General features: G+C 58.0%; 6 protein-coding genes across 6 annotated transcripts; 2 read left to right on the top strand and 4 right to left on the bottom strand.

Moving 5' to 3' along the window:
- Positions 1-300: 300 nt before the first annotated feature.
- ACA1_260190 (ran, putative) lies at positions 301-1,195 on the top strand (the record flags this gene model as incomplete). Its single annotated transcript, XM_004333620.1, has 4 exons — positions 301-412; positions 510-627; positions 702-971; positions 1,054-1,195. 4 exons carry the CDS (start codon positions 301-303, stop codon positions 1,193-1,195), a joined length of 642 nt encoding a protein of 213 aa, XP_004333668.1.
- A 286-nt stretch (positions 1,196-1,481) lies between these two features.
- On the bottom strand, positions 1,482-2,720 carry ACA1_260180 (nitric oxide synthase interacting family protein; the record flags this gene model as incomplete). The annotated part of the gene is made up of 5 exons (XM_004333619.1): positions 1,482-1,695; positions 1,798-2,086; positions 2,151-2,247; positions 2,342-2,453; positions 2,557-2,720. The coding sequence occupies 5 exons, from the start codon at positions 2,718-2,720 to the stop codon at positions 1,482-1,484; spliced, it is 876 nt and encodes a 291-aa protein (XP_004333667.1).
- A 1,115-nt stretch (positions 2,721-3,835) lies between these two features.
- Positions 3,836-5,206, bottom strand: ACA1_260170 (hemerythrin hhe cation binding subfamily protein; the record flags this gene model as incomplete). Its single annotated transcript, XM_004333618.1, has 5 exons — positions 3,836-3,913; positions 4,033-4,274; positions 4,369-4,461; positions 4,572-4,740; positions 4,871-5,206. Coding segments are annotated over 5 exons (918 nt in total), but the record flags the coding sequence as incomplete, so codon positions are not given.
- Positions 5,207-5,518: 312 nt separating this feature from the next.
- On the bottom strand, positions 5,519-8,651 carry ACA1_260160 (protein kinase 2, putative; the record flags this gene model as incomplete). The annotated part of the gene is made up of 8 exons (XM_004333617.1): positions 5,519-5,787; positions 5,911-6,046; positions 6,171-6,305; positions 6,402-6,488; positions 6,603-6,696; positions 6,821-6,978; positions 7,073-7,782; positions 7,988-8,651. 8 exons carry the CDS (start codon positions 8,649-8,651, stop codon positions 5,519-5,521), a joined length of 2,253 nt encoding a protein of 750 aa, XP_004333665.1.
- A 610-nt stretch (positions 8,652-9,261) lies between these two features.
- Positions 9,262-12,414, top strand: ACA1_260150 (RhoGEF domain containing protein; the record flags this gene model as incomplete). The annotated part of the gene is given in 9 exon segments (XM_004333616.1): positions 9,262-9,372; positions 9,506-9,679; positions 9,827-9,965; positions 10,155-10,372; positions 10,463-10,621; positions 10,765-10,810; positions 10,883-11,026; positions 11,151-12,001; positions 12,013-12,414. The coding sequence occupies 9 exon segments, from the start codon at positions 9,262-9,264 to the stop codon at positions 12,412-12,414; spliced, it is 2,244 nt and encodes a 747-aa protein (XP_004333664.1).
- Positions 12,415-12,512: 98 nt separating this feature from the next.
- ACA1_260140 (endonuclease III, putative) lies at positions 12,513-15,563 on the bottom strand (the record flags this gene model as incomplete). The annotated part of the gene is made up of 12 exons (XM_004333615.1): positions 12,513-12,820; positions 12,910-13,048; positions 13,167-13,301; positions 13,448-13,489; positions 13,610-13,701; positions 13,812-13,998; positions 14,084-14,260; positions 14,368-14,574; positions 14,672-14,752; positions 14,845-15,006; positions 15,108-15,359; positions 15,432-15,563. The coding sequence occupies 12 exons, from the start codon at positions 15,561-15,563 to the stop codon at positions 12,513-12,515; spliced, it is 1,914 nt and encodes a 637-aa protein (XP_004333663.1).
- Between the last annotated feature and the right edge of the window lie 173 nt (positions 15,564-15,736).

The raw sequence follows: 15,736 nt of genomic DNA, 5'->3' as shown, positions 1-15,736 counted from the left end.
TCCTCCCTCTTCGTGGTATCATGAAGTAATAAAAACCCATACCAGCCACGTTGTCCTTCTTTTTCTCTTTTTTTTATTCTTTTACACGGCCGCACAAAAATTTGCCAAACGAAGGAAAACTCAAGAACACGCCAAACATTTTCAGTTTGGGCGCGAAGACAAAACGTTCGGAAAAGGCGGGAAAAAGGCGGGATAAAAGCTTCTAGAAGATTTGCGCAAACCCCGTCTCTCTTGATCTCTTTACTCGCCAGCGGACACGCTTTCTCCTTCACCACAACACATAGCATCTATAGCATCAGCATGCAGGGTCAGGTTCCTACTTTCAAGCTCATCCTTGTCGGCGATGGTGGCGTGGGTAAGACCACCTTCGTGAAGCGCCATCTTACTGGTGAGTTCGAGAAGAAGTATGTCGGTACGTGCATCATCCTTCAACCACTCTTGCATCATCACTTTAGTACTGCACGGTTCTTTGTAGATAGCCCTATATCCTAAACTCCTCGTGTCTACAGCCACGCTTGGCGTTGAGGTCCACCCTCTCTCCTTCCACACCAACTTCGGCCCCATCTGCTTCAACGTGTGGGATACCGCCGGCCAGGAGAAGTTCGGAGGTCTTCGCGATGGTTACTAGTACGTGTACTCCCATGCCCTTCAAATCAAATCTCAGCAAATTCCGCTCCGAATCTTACGCGCATCCATCTCAGCATCCAGGGCCAGTGCGCCATCATCATGTTCGACGTTACGTCGCGCATCACCTACAAGAACGTCCCCAACTGGCACAGGGATCTTGTGCGAGTCTGCGAGAACATCCCCATCGTTCTTGTCGGAAACAAGGTCGACGTCAAGGACAGGAAGGTCAAGGCTAAGGCCATCACTTTCCACCGCAAGAAGAACCTGCAGTACTACGACATCTCGGCCAAGTCGAACTACAACTTCGAGAAGCCTTTCCTCTTCCTCGCCCGCAAGCTCACCAAGTGCGTCAGCCTTTCTCGCTTTGCCTTAATTTGGTCAATCTCCCATGATTAGAATCTCATCGCGTTCCTTTTCATCTTGCAGCAAGGCCGATCTTGCCCTCGTGGAGTCGCCCGCCCTTGCGCCCCCTGAGGTTGCCCTCGACATGAACCAGATCAAGCAGTACGAGCAGGAGCTGTCTCTGGCTGCCCAGACCCCTCTCCCCGATGAGGATGAGGACCTGTAAGGTGATTTAAGTATCACCTTTGCCGCACCCCACTCGATTTCTTCTATAAATATCATTTCCAAGGCATCATCCTCATCATCATTCGCTTTCCGTCTTGCCTTCCAATCAGAGAGCTCAATCTCGTGGTCAACTTCTCCTGATTCCTCTACCAAAAATCGAAAGAGAAAAGCCAAAAAAAGAAAAAGAATGCAGCTGCGCCACAGGTGGGCATGAACAGAAGGGCTGGGCCTCTGAGTGACTGATTCATTTTATAGTGTGCTTGGGCGAAGGAGAGGAAGAGGAGCGATCAGCCGACGAAGGCGGTGTCGACCTTGGTGGCGACGAGGGTGGCGGACTCAGAGCCCGCGGAGAAGCCCGTGCCGGGGCTCTTGAGGTGGATCACGTCCTTGTCTCGCACTCGCTTCCCGGTGATGGGGTCCTTCATCTCCGGCACCACGAACTTCTCGTAGCACCCGTGGCACATCACCTTCCCGCTCGTCCGCAGCGCCGTCAGCTTCACCCTACATCCATACCGCCACACACGAATCAATATCGGCGAAGGTCCCGCGTGTGCTGGCGTACATTAAGGTGGCGCATGTGTGTGCGGCGTGTGCGGTGCGTACCGGTTGGAGAGGATGGTGAAGCAGACGGGGCACATCCATCGACCGATCTTGTCGGCCTCGCGCACGTTGACGTTCTGTACGGGCGTGAATTCGATCGGGAGGAGGTCCTTGAGGCGCACCGGGTCGTTGCTCATCGGGTCGTGCGTCTTGGACGACGGCTTGGGCAGCAGGCTCTCCTCCGCCGACGGCGCCTTGCCCGGCACCCAGTAGGCGCGCAGGTTCTTGGCGTGCTCCCGCACCCTCGCCTTCAGCTCCTCCTCCTCTGTCCGATCCGTCTGTCGCTTCCGCTCTAGAGAAGATGTCGAGTGTGAGCATGTCGTGTCGTGTCGTGCGGTGGTGTGTGCGTGACGTACCCTTTTCGGGGAGGGGCAGGGCGACGGCGTTTTCGCTTTTGATGAACTTTTCCACTTCGGCCAGCTTCGCATCGTCCTCCTTCTTCTGTGCGTCGTTCTGTTGAAGTAGCGTACGTTGGCGTTGAGACACACGCACACGCACCACCGCACACGCGCGCGCGCGCTGTGCAAAGAAGGGCTGGGAGACGAACGAGAAGGCGCTTCTGCTGTTCCTCCCAGAGCTGCTTCTTTCGCTCGATCTCCTTCTTCTGCTGGAGGAAGTTTTCATAGATGGCCTCCTTCGAATACACGTACCCAACGGGCCTGCAGCGTGAGGTTGAATCAATTACAAAAAGAAAGAGTAAAACAAAAATAAATCGTAAAATAAGGGAGCGGAAAGAGGACTGGATTAAGAGAGGGGGGGTACGTGACGACAGGCTGCACGGCGGTAGCGAGGGTGAGATTGCACCAGTCGAAGTTGGGGAGGGAATCACGCCCCACACGCTGCTTCTGGGTGCCATATTTCAACTTCTGCCGTTCAGCGTATGTGAAATACGAGCTCGCCGTATTGTTCTTCGCATGCCTCGACATCTTGGCCTGTGTTGAATCAAAAGAAAACTAGATTTAAAAAAAAACACTGTGCGGCAACGTCTGACAAAGAAAAGTTCAGGAAATGTTTTTCCACACAGCAAGAATCACAAAATCATTTGATTTAGGGGGACCGGGGTGGTCAACCTGGTTCACTCCAGGTTGACGGTCCTCCCTTTCTCGGTTCGAGTCCCGCCACCGGACGCCACGGTTCTCCCCACCTCCTTCGCGGGGGGTGGGGAGTTTTCTCCGTACAATTTCTAGTTTCTCGGACTCTGTCATGGAGTCTACCCCCCCTCCCTCATTGCACACACGAGGGAGGTTCTGCACAACACAAATTCGCCGGTCGAGCCCGTGGCAGGGGAGGGCTCTCGATTCGGACAAGCAACCAGGGGCTACAGAGCCGGTAGCCCTCCAACCACGAACGAGGAAGAACTGTCGACAGTCAAGGCGCAGACAGACACCCCCCGGCAGAGTTTCGGGGTCGAGCTCGTTCTCCGCAATCTCACTCCCGCAGCTCCTCCGACGTGGCTGGCATTCCTGGGGAACTGGCAGCAATTTGGGCCAGCCTAAACGTGCATCTCAAAAATGCACCCATGTAGCTGTGGGGTATGCCCAGCATATCTAGAACCGCAATGCGGACACCACACTGTGGACAATAAACAACAAACAACAAAATCATTTGATTTGGTGTAGTACACCTGTAGCCCTTATCATCTGCAGACCAAGAGGCGAGAAGAAAGGAATGCATGACCTGTCTCCCAGCTTGATGTTTGCAGTGGTGGCAGAGAACAACAGCACAGTGCTCCACTATAAATGGTGTTAGTGGCCTTGTGGTTTAGGTTAAATTTGTGTGAAATGTACCAGTCATGGCCAGTATTCAACTCAGCCACTTACTGCCAATAGCTGTTGTTATTGTCATGTAGCTGCTTTATGGTACTTTTCACAGCACTGGGCAATCAAGATGATCAGCTGTATCAGTCTGTAATTCTCAGATAGAAATTAACCAGGCATTGTGCTACAACACCACCAAAAGGACAGCAAGTAAATGGTGGTGGAGCACTGTCTCCTGACAACTTTTGTAGTGTGCATAGCAATGTTGCATTATGAGTTGTGGGTCACAGCCAGGGCTCATAGAAGATGGTCTTGTACTCCTTGTACAACCCATCTGTTGCTGCCATCACTGGAATTATGACCTGTGATTGTTGTGGTATGTGAGAAGTGAGTTTGAAAGAAAGGATGGGCCACAACTCAGACCGAACGAAGACAACAAAGACCGAAAAATGATGAACAGAGAGTGTTGGAGGAGGGGCACCACCTTGCGGAGGATCCAGGGGAAGGTGGCGTTGAAGAGGGCGAGCTCCTCGGGGATCTCGGCGGTCACGTCGCGGAACATGAGCAGGCCGTACTTGCCCGAGGGGAGCTTCTGGTGGTGGCTCTTGATCACCTGGCCCACCTCCTTCTGCGCCTTCTCCGACATGAACCGCTGCACGAACGGCACCACCTTCTCCTCTTCCTCGTTGATGTGCTCCCCGTACGTCTCCAACAGCTCCGCCACTGCTCGTCGTTGGTCGCATGTCGTGCGTTTGTGTCGTGTGTCGATTGTCAGCATTCACTGATCAATGGCGCAGTCGGCGGCGTGACAGCGTACCGGCGTCGGTGAATGCCTGAAGGCCCTCCTTGGTGCGGTCATCTCCTTCAAGCGGTTCCAGCTTCTCCTTCTTGATGCTATGCAGCTTGGCCTCTGCACACAACACACACGACATGCACACCACACGTGACACGCACCACACAGAGATTAGATTCGAAGAGCACAGAAGATGGATGGTGCGGAGGGAGCGCTGATCGTCGCACCAAGGTCCTTGTGGTCGGAGAGGAGGTGGTCAATGAGGGCCTGGCCCTCGTCGTCCTGGATCACCTTCTTGAGGGCGGGGAAGAACAGCTCCTCCTCGATCTCGGCGTGCTGGTCCAGGTTCTCCACGATGAACCGCCACCCGCGCTCCAGCCTCTTCACATCTCCCACCTGGTAATTAGAATATAATTTAGTCACATTCATTGTTATTTCGTTTTCCAATTTGACTAAAAAGGGAAAATGTAGGCATAGAACGCGTGTTAAATTGTCTAAAAATGGATAAAACAAGAAATGGACGTACGCGCGGGCGGAGAGTTCCGTCGGTGTCTTCGCAGCGGTCGAGCGCGCGGGCGCACAGCTCGAGGAAGAGCCGCCGCTCGCGCCGCTGCCAGTGGTGCGACCACTGCCACTGCGGCATCTCGTACCGGTACTCACCTCCCCTGGGCTGCTCCTCGCCCCCCTTCTTGCCCTCTTCCTCCGCTTCCTCTTTCTCCTCTTCCTCCTCCGCCTTTTTCCTTTTCCTCCTTTTCCTTCTCCTTCTCCACTTCCTCTCTCTCCTCGGCCTCCAAATGCAGTTGCTCCTCCTTTTGCTCCTCCTGGGGCTGCTCCTCCTGGTGGTGCTCTTGCGTGTCGGCCATGGCTGCTGCTGCTGGCGGTGCTGCTGGTGGGTCTGTTGGGCGAATGACCTACACCTGGGCATTAGTTGAGTTAATTTGTCCGCAAATAAAGGTGTTTGGTGTTTGTGGTTTGGCGCCCGCGCGTCGCACAGTCTGGGTTGGTGTTGTTTTGTTCTTTTGTTGGGTTCTTTAATAGTTAAACATAACATACAATGAGAACAAAACAACAAGAAGTCTAGTGTAGTGTAGTGTGTACAGGGAGCCCAAAAAGAATAATAAATAAGGAGGAAAGCACAAATAAATAAGTTAAGTATGTCAGGGCCGCGAGCAGATCAGAGGAGGTCGGAGGTGGGGGCGGCGTGGTCCCAGTCCACGAACTGCTTGTCGACGCTGGCCGGCGCCGCGGCGGAGGCGGGCGACGACTTGCGGGGCCGCGAGGGGGCCTCGTCGGAGAGGGGCATCCGCGTGAACTCGGACGAGAAGTAGGCCGTGTCGGTCTCCGTGGTGAGGTTGATCTTGAGCGGCGACTTGGCCTTCTTCACCGCCAGGTCGGCCCAGTCGATGTGCTTCAGGAACGGATGCAGCTTCACCTCCCGCGCACCTGAAACACCAACGCCACCATTAACGTCAGGCCACGACTACGACGACGACGACGACGACGATGATGGGAAATGATGACGATGATGGCAAAGATGCTGATGAAGAAGAAGAGGGCGGTGTGTACCGGTGAGGCCACAGCCGAGGCGCTGGCGTGCATCCCGGTTGAGCAGCTTGGTGATGAAGTCGATGGTCTTGCCGTCGATCCCGTCGGGGAAGCTGAGCTGCTTGTGCATGATCCACTGCATCGTCTGGTGCATATTCTGGAATGTGGTGTGGTGGTGTGGTGTGGTGTGGAATGCCAGCAGCACGGTCGATCAGCGATCCGACATTCCGCAAGTTCCACTAATAGTGGAGAAGGAGATGGGATTGGGGTGGTGATGTTACCTTGGAGCGGAAGGGGTTTCGTCCGGTGACCATCTCATTGACGAGCACGCCCAGACTCCACCAGTCCACGGACTCGCCGTAGGCCTCCCCGCGCAAAATCTCGGGCGCCAGGTACGATGGCGTCCCGCACAACGTCTGCACACACACACACACACACGAGAGAGAGAGAGAGAGAAGATGAGGACCCACACCGTCATTGCGTGTCGTGCGTTTTGCGACGATTGATGGTACCTTTGTTTTGTCTTCGCCAATCTCCTTGCTGATGCCAAAATCGGTGAGGCACACGTGGCCGTCCTTGTCGAAGAGCACGTTCTCGGGCTTTTGAGGTCGATCGGGGGGGAGGGGGGAGGGGTATTCGAGGGTTAGCGGTCCGGTCTCTTTTCTTCCTCCGCACCACCTCCCACGTGCGCTGCTCGCTTTTGGCGGTGGTACCTTGAGGTCTCGGTAGACGATGCCGTACGAGTGCAGGTACTCCAGCGCCAACACCACCTCCGCCGCAAAGAACGCGCCCTCCTTCTCCGAAAATCTGATCATCATCACCACCACCATCACATATACACCACCCACGCGGTTGGTCAGCCAACAGCCGGCCGCCAAAAAAAAAAAGAGAAAAAGAGAAAGTGCAAAAAATGACGGGGTGGAGGGTGTACCGGCCCCTCTGCCGGAGGTGGAAGAAGAGGTCGCCGCCGCCGATGTAGTCCATCACGAGATAGAGCTTCTCCGGCGTCTGGAACGAGTAGTGGAGGTGCACCAGGAACGGGTGACCGTTGCACAGGATGTTCTTCTCCGCCTTCAGGTTGCGCACCGCCTGTGGTGTTGTGTGTCGTGTGTGTGTGTTGTGTGGTGTGTGTCAACAAAAAGTGGCCAAGGCTCGAGCGCAGGCCAAGAGAGGACAGGCGTACGCGTTCGGATCCGGCGACGTCCTTCTTGTTGAGGGCCTTCATGGCGTATATGGCGCCGGTCTTCTTGCGGCGCACCATGAGCACCTTGCCAAAGGCGCCCACGCCGAGCACCTTGAGCAGCTCAAAGTCCTCCAGGCACGGTTCGCTCTCGTCATCGCCGCCACCGCCGGCGCTTCGCGTACTCAGGCCCTCGCCCGACGTCGACAGCGTGAGCGACGACGACGACATCGAAGACGCCGACGATGAGAACAGGGACAACGAGGGAGACGATGATGAAGACGACGACGACGAGGGTCCCGGCCCGAAGGCGTAGAAGAGGAAGTGGTCCTTGAAGGGCTTGCCCGGTTCGACCACCGAGTCGAGATAGCCCTCGTTAAGAAGGCGGTTGCCGATGTGGACCGCCTCCTTACGCGAGCGGAGGGGCAGGTGGGACATGAGCCAGTCGACCAGCTCGGAGCCGACCAGGCACGCCGGGTAGGTCTTGAAGTGCCACTTGCGGTCGAGCACGGGCAGGCCCGAGTCGGGCTGGCGCAGGAGGGCCACCAGCTCCTCGGTGCTGCGCACGGCGAGGGCCTCCTCGACGGTGCTGCCCGTGCCCAGGAACGCGTAGAACAGGAACCCGTCCTCGAACTGCCGCGTGTCGTCCACCACGTGGCGGAAGTACTGCAGCCGCATGATCTCCTGCCCCACTGACAGCGCGTCCGACCGGTCTGCACCCAGCCGTAGTTTTTTTTTATATTTTTTCGCGTGTACCAGTCAGCAACACATTCTTTACGCAACAATAATATATATATTTTTACAATAAAACAAACAAATAACAAATCAAAGAGTACGGATGCAAACAAATAGAATGATTAAATGAATAAATATTAGTCTCTTTTAATATACAAATAATAATAAAAGACGAGACGGTACCGTCGAGCTTGAGCTTGAGCATGAGCCAGTCGACGGCCTCGGAGCCGACGAAGCACTTGCGGTAGGTGCGGAGGCGCCACTTGCGGTCGCGCACGGGCACGCCGGTGGCCGGGTGGCACATGTCGGCCACCAGCTCCTCGACGTCCACCGTCACCTTGCCGCCGGCACTGGGGAGGGTCAGGCTGTGCGCCGCACGCGTCGCCTTCTTCTTCTCGAACAGTGTTGACGTGCGCCGCACGATGTGTGCCGGCGGCTGCTTGGCTCCTCCTCCATTTGCAAGCCCTGATGCCTCGGATTCGTCTCCGAGCGCCTCATCTGATTCACCATCACTATCGCCCTGGCGGAGTTCGACCGACGTGGAGCTGCGGCCGCCGTGGTCGGGGGCGTGCAGGATCTGGGTGGCGTGCCGAGTAGCGAGGGTGGCCTGGGCCGAGGGGCGGAGCTCCTGGTGCGACCAGCGCAGGGAGGCGCGCGATGCTGGCGATGATGACAAGTAGAGCGAATCGCGCCCCCCGACATCGACGATGCTGCTGCTGCCCCACGATGAGGGCGGGGTTGTGGATGACGATGATGAGGAGCCCGAAGTAGGGGGCGATGTGGAGGCCGTGTGTCCATGTCCGTGGTGAGGCGGAAAGGCGTTGGGCGTGGGTGCCGAAGCCGCCATCCCGCCCCAGGACGGGCCATCCTCAGCGGCACGGCTTGTGGAGGGCCGCCGGTGTATGTTGATCGGTTCCATAGTCGCTCTATGGAGAAATGTGCGTCGAAATGCGATGAATTGAGGTTGTGGAAATTAAGAGAGAATCTGATGGAAGGGTATACCCCTGATTATCGGATCAGGGCCGCGTTGCCGGTGGCGATGTCGAGTGAAGGCAAGCAGAGCCAGCCACACAGAGACAACAATTCAAACTATCGGATAAGAGAATAAAGAAAAAGAGATCAACACCCAACGCCCGTCCGCACAAAAGAGGCAGGAACAGCAAGCAACTTTTCTTGTTCTCACTTGAGCACAGCACAAGGCCAACACCCTTTCACCACTCACACTTCTTCTTGCCTTGGTGTAGGGCACCCACACTACTACTTGCAAGCTCTTCCTTTCCTCACAAAGGGTGTGCAGTGGTCTGCGATGCCTATTTGGCAAATAGGCCGTTGGCCTTGATTTGGGAAGCATACCTGGTATGGCCACCGTATGTGTCCTGTTTTGGCAGGTCTTGGAGCTCACTCGTGCCGACACTGACGTTGAACCGGCAGCTGCTCGACAAGGCTGGAGGCCGGCCATGGAAGCAGCAGACGAGGTCTTGATGGTCGATGAGGTGGAAGAGAGGAAGAGGCGGGACGTGGCCCGCGAACTGCTCGACACCGAGCGCACCTACGTCGCCAACATCACAGTACTCGTCCAGGCATGTTGGCCCCACCCCGACGTCACTTTCTCTGAGCTGCCCCCGTAACGGGGCACGGCCGCACGTCTGACCACTGACCCTATTGTCTCTATGTGATTGGCGGTGGTTGGCATGAGCACAGACCTATCTGCAGCCGCTGCGGGTGCAAGGACTGGTGGCCGAGGAGCAGCTGGGCCACATGTTCGGCAACATCGAACGGCTGTGGGCCATCAGCTCCGAGCTGCTCGCCGCACTCGAGGACCGCCTGCACTGGTGGGGTCCACACCAGCAGCTCGGCGATGTCTTCCTTCGTCTGGTGCGTGCTCCTCATTTCCCTGTGCTGGGTTTCGGTCGCGCGTGCGTGTGTGAGACTTCGCGAGAGAACTGAACACAGAGAGTGCGCCCACGATTCTCTTTTCTGATGATGTTGGTGGCGTGGAATGCGCAGGTGCCGTCGTTGCAGGTCTACGACGAGTACTACCACAACTACGACCGGGCCGTGGAGACGGTCGACACGCTGGAGCGCCAGGACGCCGGCTTCAAGCAGTTCCTACTCGACCAAGTGCAGGTCGGCGGCTTCGGCTGCGAGGCACTCACCCTGGGTACGTCATCGACGCAAAACGATTGGCTTGTTTCAGTTTTCACCCGGCAGCCAACCAACGACCTGGCCGCGATATCACATATCTTACATCTCAAGTCTTTGTGCGTGTGTTGTGTTGTGTGCGTGCGTGTGTGCGTGTGTGCGTGTGTGCGTGCGAGTTGTGTGTGGTGTGTTGTGTGTGTGTCGACAGGCTCGAGGCTGATTCTGCCCATCCAGCGGCTGCCGCGGTACCTGATGCTGCTGGGGGCGCTGGCGGCCAAGACGCCCGCGGGCCATCCCGACCAGGGCCTGCTGCGGGAGGCCCTGGAGCAGCTCCAGGAGACCGCCACTCGGATCGACGACCAGCTCAAGCGCATGGAGAACCGCAACCGTATCTACCACATCCAGAGCCAGCTCTTCTCCTGCCCCGTACTCTTCCTCTCTACACCCACAACTGGCATGGTTAATGTGGCGCTGACGTCATCTTTTTGCGTTTGCGTTTGCGTTTGTGTGGAGCAGGTGCTGGCCACGCCGGACCGTGTGTTGCTGAGGGAGGGGGTGGTGCTCAAGCTGTCTTCGTCATTCGCGGTGAACTGCACCATCTTCCTCTTCTCCGATGTGCTGGTCTACGCCCATCGGTCCCTCAAGTCCTTCTCCCTCCTGCGCTACAAGGGCACCGTACGGCTCCTCCTCGGTCCGCTTTTCCCACTGCCACTCTCGCTCACGCACGCAAACGCACCACCGCACACGCACCACCGCACACGCACACGCACACGCACACGCACACGCACACGACCGGAATCCGCTCCGCTCGAGAGCAGATCAATCTGGCGGAATGCTTCGTGCGCAGCATTCCAGACTCGGATGGTACGCTAGCCAGCCAGCCACCTGTTGTGTTGTATTGATGTGCAACGCTGCCAGGCTAACGGGAGGGGACAGAGTTCAAGAACGCGTTCCAGGTGCTGGTGGCCTTTGAGAAGCCCCTCACCCTCTACACGAAGAAGGCCGAGGACAAGGTGGCCTGGATGGCCGCCATCCAGGACGCCATCGATGCCCTCCTCGCTGCCGAGCCCGACCTCGTCGGTACACCCCTCTACCAAGCCTCTACATGTCTTCAATATGTGGCCCACACTCGCGCGCCGCACCCGATTGGTCGTCCACACGTCGTGTGTCGCGACTCACGTTGAACATGTTGGGCCGAGTGCAGACCAGCGCAAGTCGTGGAAGCCCAGCAAGAAGTCGCAGGGCGTGTGGCGGCTGCTGCGCGATCGCAACCTCCTCAAGCGCTCCCCCGACACCTCTGACTCCGACCCCTCCCCGCTTCCCTCTCTCCCGACTTCCACATCTTCATCATCATCTTCTTCCTCTTCATCACCATCGTCTTCATCGTCATCATCATCCTACCCGTCGTTGGCCTTGTCGCCTCGTCGGTTCTACACTCAATCGTTCTCCCACTCGGCTCCGCTTCCGAGCGTCGAGGAGCTGACTCAGTCCGCCGAGGAGCCCACAGGCCGGTTGAGTCGGGTCAAGAGCGGTCGTCTGCGCCAACGCAAGTTGGACCAGGCCCAGGCCAGCCGCAGCACCCCCGCCGTCGCCAGCCGCCACCACCACCACCAGCCTCTGTCGGCGGACAGCAGCACCTCGCCGGAGCCGGCGGCGGCCAAGGAAGGCGGTCAAGCGAAGAAGGAGAAGCGGGAGAGGCAGCAGAAGGACAAGGAGACCAGGCGGAAGCACCTCCTCCACTCCCTCACCCTGCGCAGGTTTTCATCCGCTTCCCACAACCACCGCCACCACAACCGGGACGAACCACCATCATCGCTGTCGCCACGATCTTCGCCAACGTCGCCCACGGCCCTGAGCCCGTCACAAAGCCCGCGAGATCGACTGGCGCAGCTGCTGAGCCCGCGGCTGCCTCCGCTGACCCGGCAGAGCCCTTGCCCGACGTCGTCGGGCGCGCAGGTGGCGGAGATGGCCCGACGCTCCACGGCCGTTACCGGCCGGCCCCCGACGGCGCAGAAGATGCGATCGATATCGGGCGAGCTCCCCCGAAACAAGAGCGTGACCAAGAGCGGGGCGCGACCGCCACCCCGGCCTCGCTGCCGTTACTGAGAAACCACCCAACCGCCGTCACCGTCGACGACTCGGTAGTTTGGCGCTCGTCTGCGACTGACATCGACGAAAGCTGGATTCTCGAGCGCATGTACACCTCGGACTCAGGCGCGTTCGACCACCCGATCACGCCCTCGCCCACGTCGGCGCCGGTGTCGTCACCGTCGCCGTCGCCGCTCCTCAGGGCGTTGGGCTTGCCTCGAACGGCGGCGGCGTCGTCGTTGGCGGCGGCCAAGGCGGTCATCCGTGGCTGGGAGCCGCCCGAACACGAACGGCCCAAGCACCGGCACCGGCCACCGTCCGCCTCAGGGAGTCCCCACCGCCATCAACGCGGCCAGACCGACAGCAACCACCTTCCATGACCCCTGCGGCGGGCGCGGGTGTAGGGTGTACAGAAGAAGCAAACCAATTGAATTCAATCGAAGGGGCGCCACGGCGGTTGATTGGTTGGTGTTTTATTTTACTTCCTGGCGCCGTCGTGCGAGTGGGTGAGGTGGTGGTCGCCGCTGAGCTTGATCTTGAGCTTGGTGGGCACCCCGGCCCCCTGGGACTGCTGCTGGGCGGAGGAGAAAGTAGAGGCGGAGGATTGGGAGGATGAGAGGGAAGAAGAAGAAGAAGAAGAAGAGGAAGAGGAGGAGGAGGAGGCAGCCGTCGGGGTTGGTGGCGCGCCCTGGCTGGTGCCGCGGAACTCGGGCTGGAGCTGGCGCAGCAGCTCCCTGTCGCCCGCACTCGTGAATCCGTAGTCCATCGCCTTCTCCTCGCACTCCTCTGTGCGGCGTGGCACGGCGCGGCGGCAGGTGGTGCAACGTCAGGGCGAGAACGTGAACGCGAAATGACGCGGGACCGGAGGTGGGTACCGATGAAGAGGTTGAGGGTTTCGTGGAGGGTGGCGCTATCGGCCGAGGCCGTCCGGAAGGCCTCGGTGTTGACATGTACAATGCGCAGCAGCATCCGGAGGAATCCGGCCGAGTAGGGCGGCTCGATCATGCTCAACACCTGCCGCCATTCGGATCGGGTGAGTACTAGCGGCCCATAACCCTCTTCGGCCGAAGAGGTGTGTGTGTGTGTGTCGTGTGTGTTGGAAAAAGGCAGGGGGAGGGGGATTCAATCGCACCTGCGCGACAAAGTGTCGGAGGAGGCCCTGGTCTACGGTCTTGGGCCAGCCAAGGACGTACTCGAGCACCGGCATAATGTGCCCGCATCGCATCAGGTAGAGCATGTTCTCGAGCAGCTCCTTCCGCAGCTCCACCTGTTGGTTGGCGCGGTGACGAGGGGGAGGAGGCAAGCCATCATTGAGCCCACAATTCCCACAAACAGAAAATCATTATTACTATTACAACAACGAATATTATTACTATTACTACCGGAAGGAATTGGGGAGGGTAGGTGGCGTACGGCAGCGAGGGCGTCCAGATCGTAGTCGATCGTGAAGCATTCCTGCAGCACTTGCAACACGGACCCTCGCTGGAATGTGGGTAGTGGATTGGGGGGGGGGATGAGCGAGGTCAGGAGGTGTCCTGGGGTCGCTATCATGGCGAAGCGAAGCAGCGTGGGTACCTGGAACGGGTGCTTGTAGGCGATCTCCCGTAGCAGCTCCAGATAGAAGGGCGTTCGCACGGTCTTGATTGATGTCACATAATACGCCGGGTCTGAGAGCACACGCCCACCACCAGCAGCCACCACCAGCACCACCGATGAGTTGGCGAGATTACAGCGATGCGTGTGGAGATGGAGGAGCTGCGTGAGTGCGTGCGGGTACCGGTGAGGTTTGTTCGAATCCAGTGAATGATGCCCATGGCGACCACCGGGTAGGAGAGGTTGGTGCGAAGGTCGTGGGCGGCGGCCTGCAGCTCCGAGCCCAGGGTGTTGCCCTGGCAGATGGGCTGGACGGCCTTCAGGGCGCTCATCGTGGGCGTCAGCATCTCCTTGTCCAGCTTGCCCCCGAACTGGTGCGCGCACGAGACGACACGACCAACGACACGACACGTGAGTGCCGCCCCCTCAAAAGGGACTGGGAGGGGAGGCTCGTACGATTCGGTCGTCTCGCACGGAGGCGGCGTAGGCGAGGACAAAGAAGTATTTGAGGATGTAGTTGGGGCTGATGGAGCGCGCAGGGCTGAACATGTCCCGGATGAACAGCTCCAGGATGTTGGGATCCCGCAGGAACTCCACCGATGGCGGGTCGGGCTTAATGTACTCTTTGTGCAGCTGCACGTAACGAGAAACATAACATACAGAGGTACCGCCACACATTTGGTGAGCAAATCACACCATCAGCTGCCAAATGTTATTAAAGCACTGCGTCGACGCCGCACCTTGATGACGTCAGCAGGGTTTGTGGCGTTGGAGGAGAGCATGGCGAGGAGGGCTTCGGCGATGTTGGGGAATCGGTGCGAGTCGGAGAGCAGGTAGCTGAGTTTGCGCCCCACCTGGCCGTGCTCGATGGTGCTGTTGGTCAGCTCCTGCGCGAGCCTCTTGACGTGGTAGCCCGCTCTGTCGCGCACCAGGTGCGCCAACACAGCCTGGCCGTCGAAGACAGCAGAGTTTTGTTAAGAAGAAGAAGAAGAAGAAGAAAACCGAAAGCGTGAGTCATTGCGGTCGATAGGCTTGTTGTCGTACCTGAGTGTAGAGGTAGGTGTGCTGGCTGTGTCCGCACATCTTCTTGAAGTCGGGGAGGAGGGAGGGAAGAGAGGACTCGTCCTACGCGCGCAAGTGGGTGGGCGGGTGAGCCGACGAGGTTGGAGGGGGGGGGGCACAGTGGAGAGAGCTGGAGGAGGGAGTGTCGCACTCACCTTTTCGGCGAGCTGGAGGAGGGAGTGGCTGAGCACGCGGTTGAAGACCCCGAAGTTGGTGGAGGCCGTGGCGAGCGACGCGATTTCGGTCTGATGGCCGGCGTCGGATATCCGCTGGATGGCAAAGTTCAACATCAGACAGCTCGGATGCACTTCTGACAACTGTGTGAGGCACACGCCCACCACCAACACATAACAATGAAGCACTCATTAGTGCGCTGGAAGTGCAAGAGCGAAAGCGAAAGCGAAAGGGTGTCGCGTACGCGGTAGATGAGAGCACGCCATTCAGGGTGCTCGATCATTACGTCGAGCCAGTGTGGTGCCGACTGCATCTCGGCAAAGATTGAATCGGCTTGCGAGGGCGAAAACTTCTCCATGAGGATGTCCTTAAGCTTCTCTTTGACGATTTCGCTCACTTCATCAGCGCTGAGGCCCGATGCCACCAGCCACGATGACATAAGATTCACCATTTCTGCATAGCCTCGGTAGTTTTCTGCCAAGAGGTGAACCACCGTCTACATGCACACGCGCCATCGTCTGCCATCAGCGCCAGATTATCCATTCAAATGCCAGCGGCTGGCTCGTACCTGAGGTGTGCCGCCAGAGGCAAGGAACTTCTTGGTCTCGTGCAGCACGCCCACTTCCATGATCGAATCTTTCTGCTTGAAAGCAGCAACGCACTCTTCGAGCACGCGACCCAGTTCATCAATCTCATCCATCTAAGTGTTAATTGCACGAATGGGGGCGAATTGTCAGGGATGAACGAAAATGAGAGCCCTAATCGAGGCAGTTGCGGCTTCGCGTGGATGCCATCGTACAGAATTGGAATCTTCTGTGGGCTGTTGATGCGAGGCGCCTGAGGCCGTCTCCTCTTCCTCCATCGTGTCTGACG

Source organism: Acanthamoeba castellanii (genome assembly GCF_000313135.1).
Source record: "Acanthamoeba castellanii str. Neff unplaced genomic scaffold scf7180000084769, whole genome shotgun sequence".
NCBI lineage: Eukaryota > Discosea > Longamoebia > Acanthamoebidae > Acanthamoeba > Acanthamoeba castellanii.
This window is presented reverse-complemented; position numbering and strand designations above follow the sequence as displayed.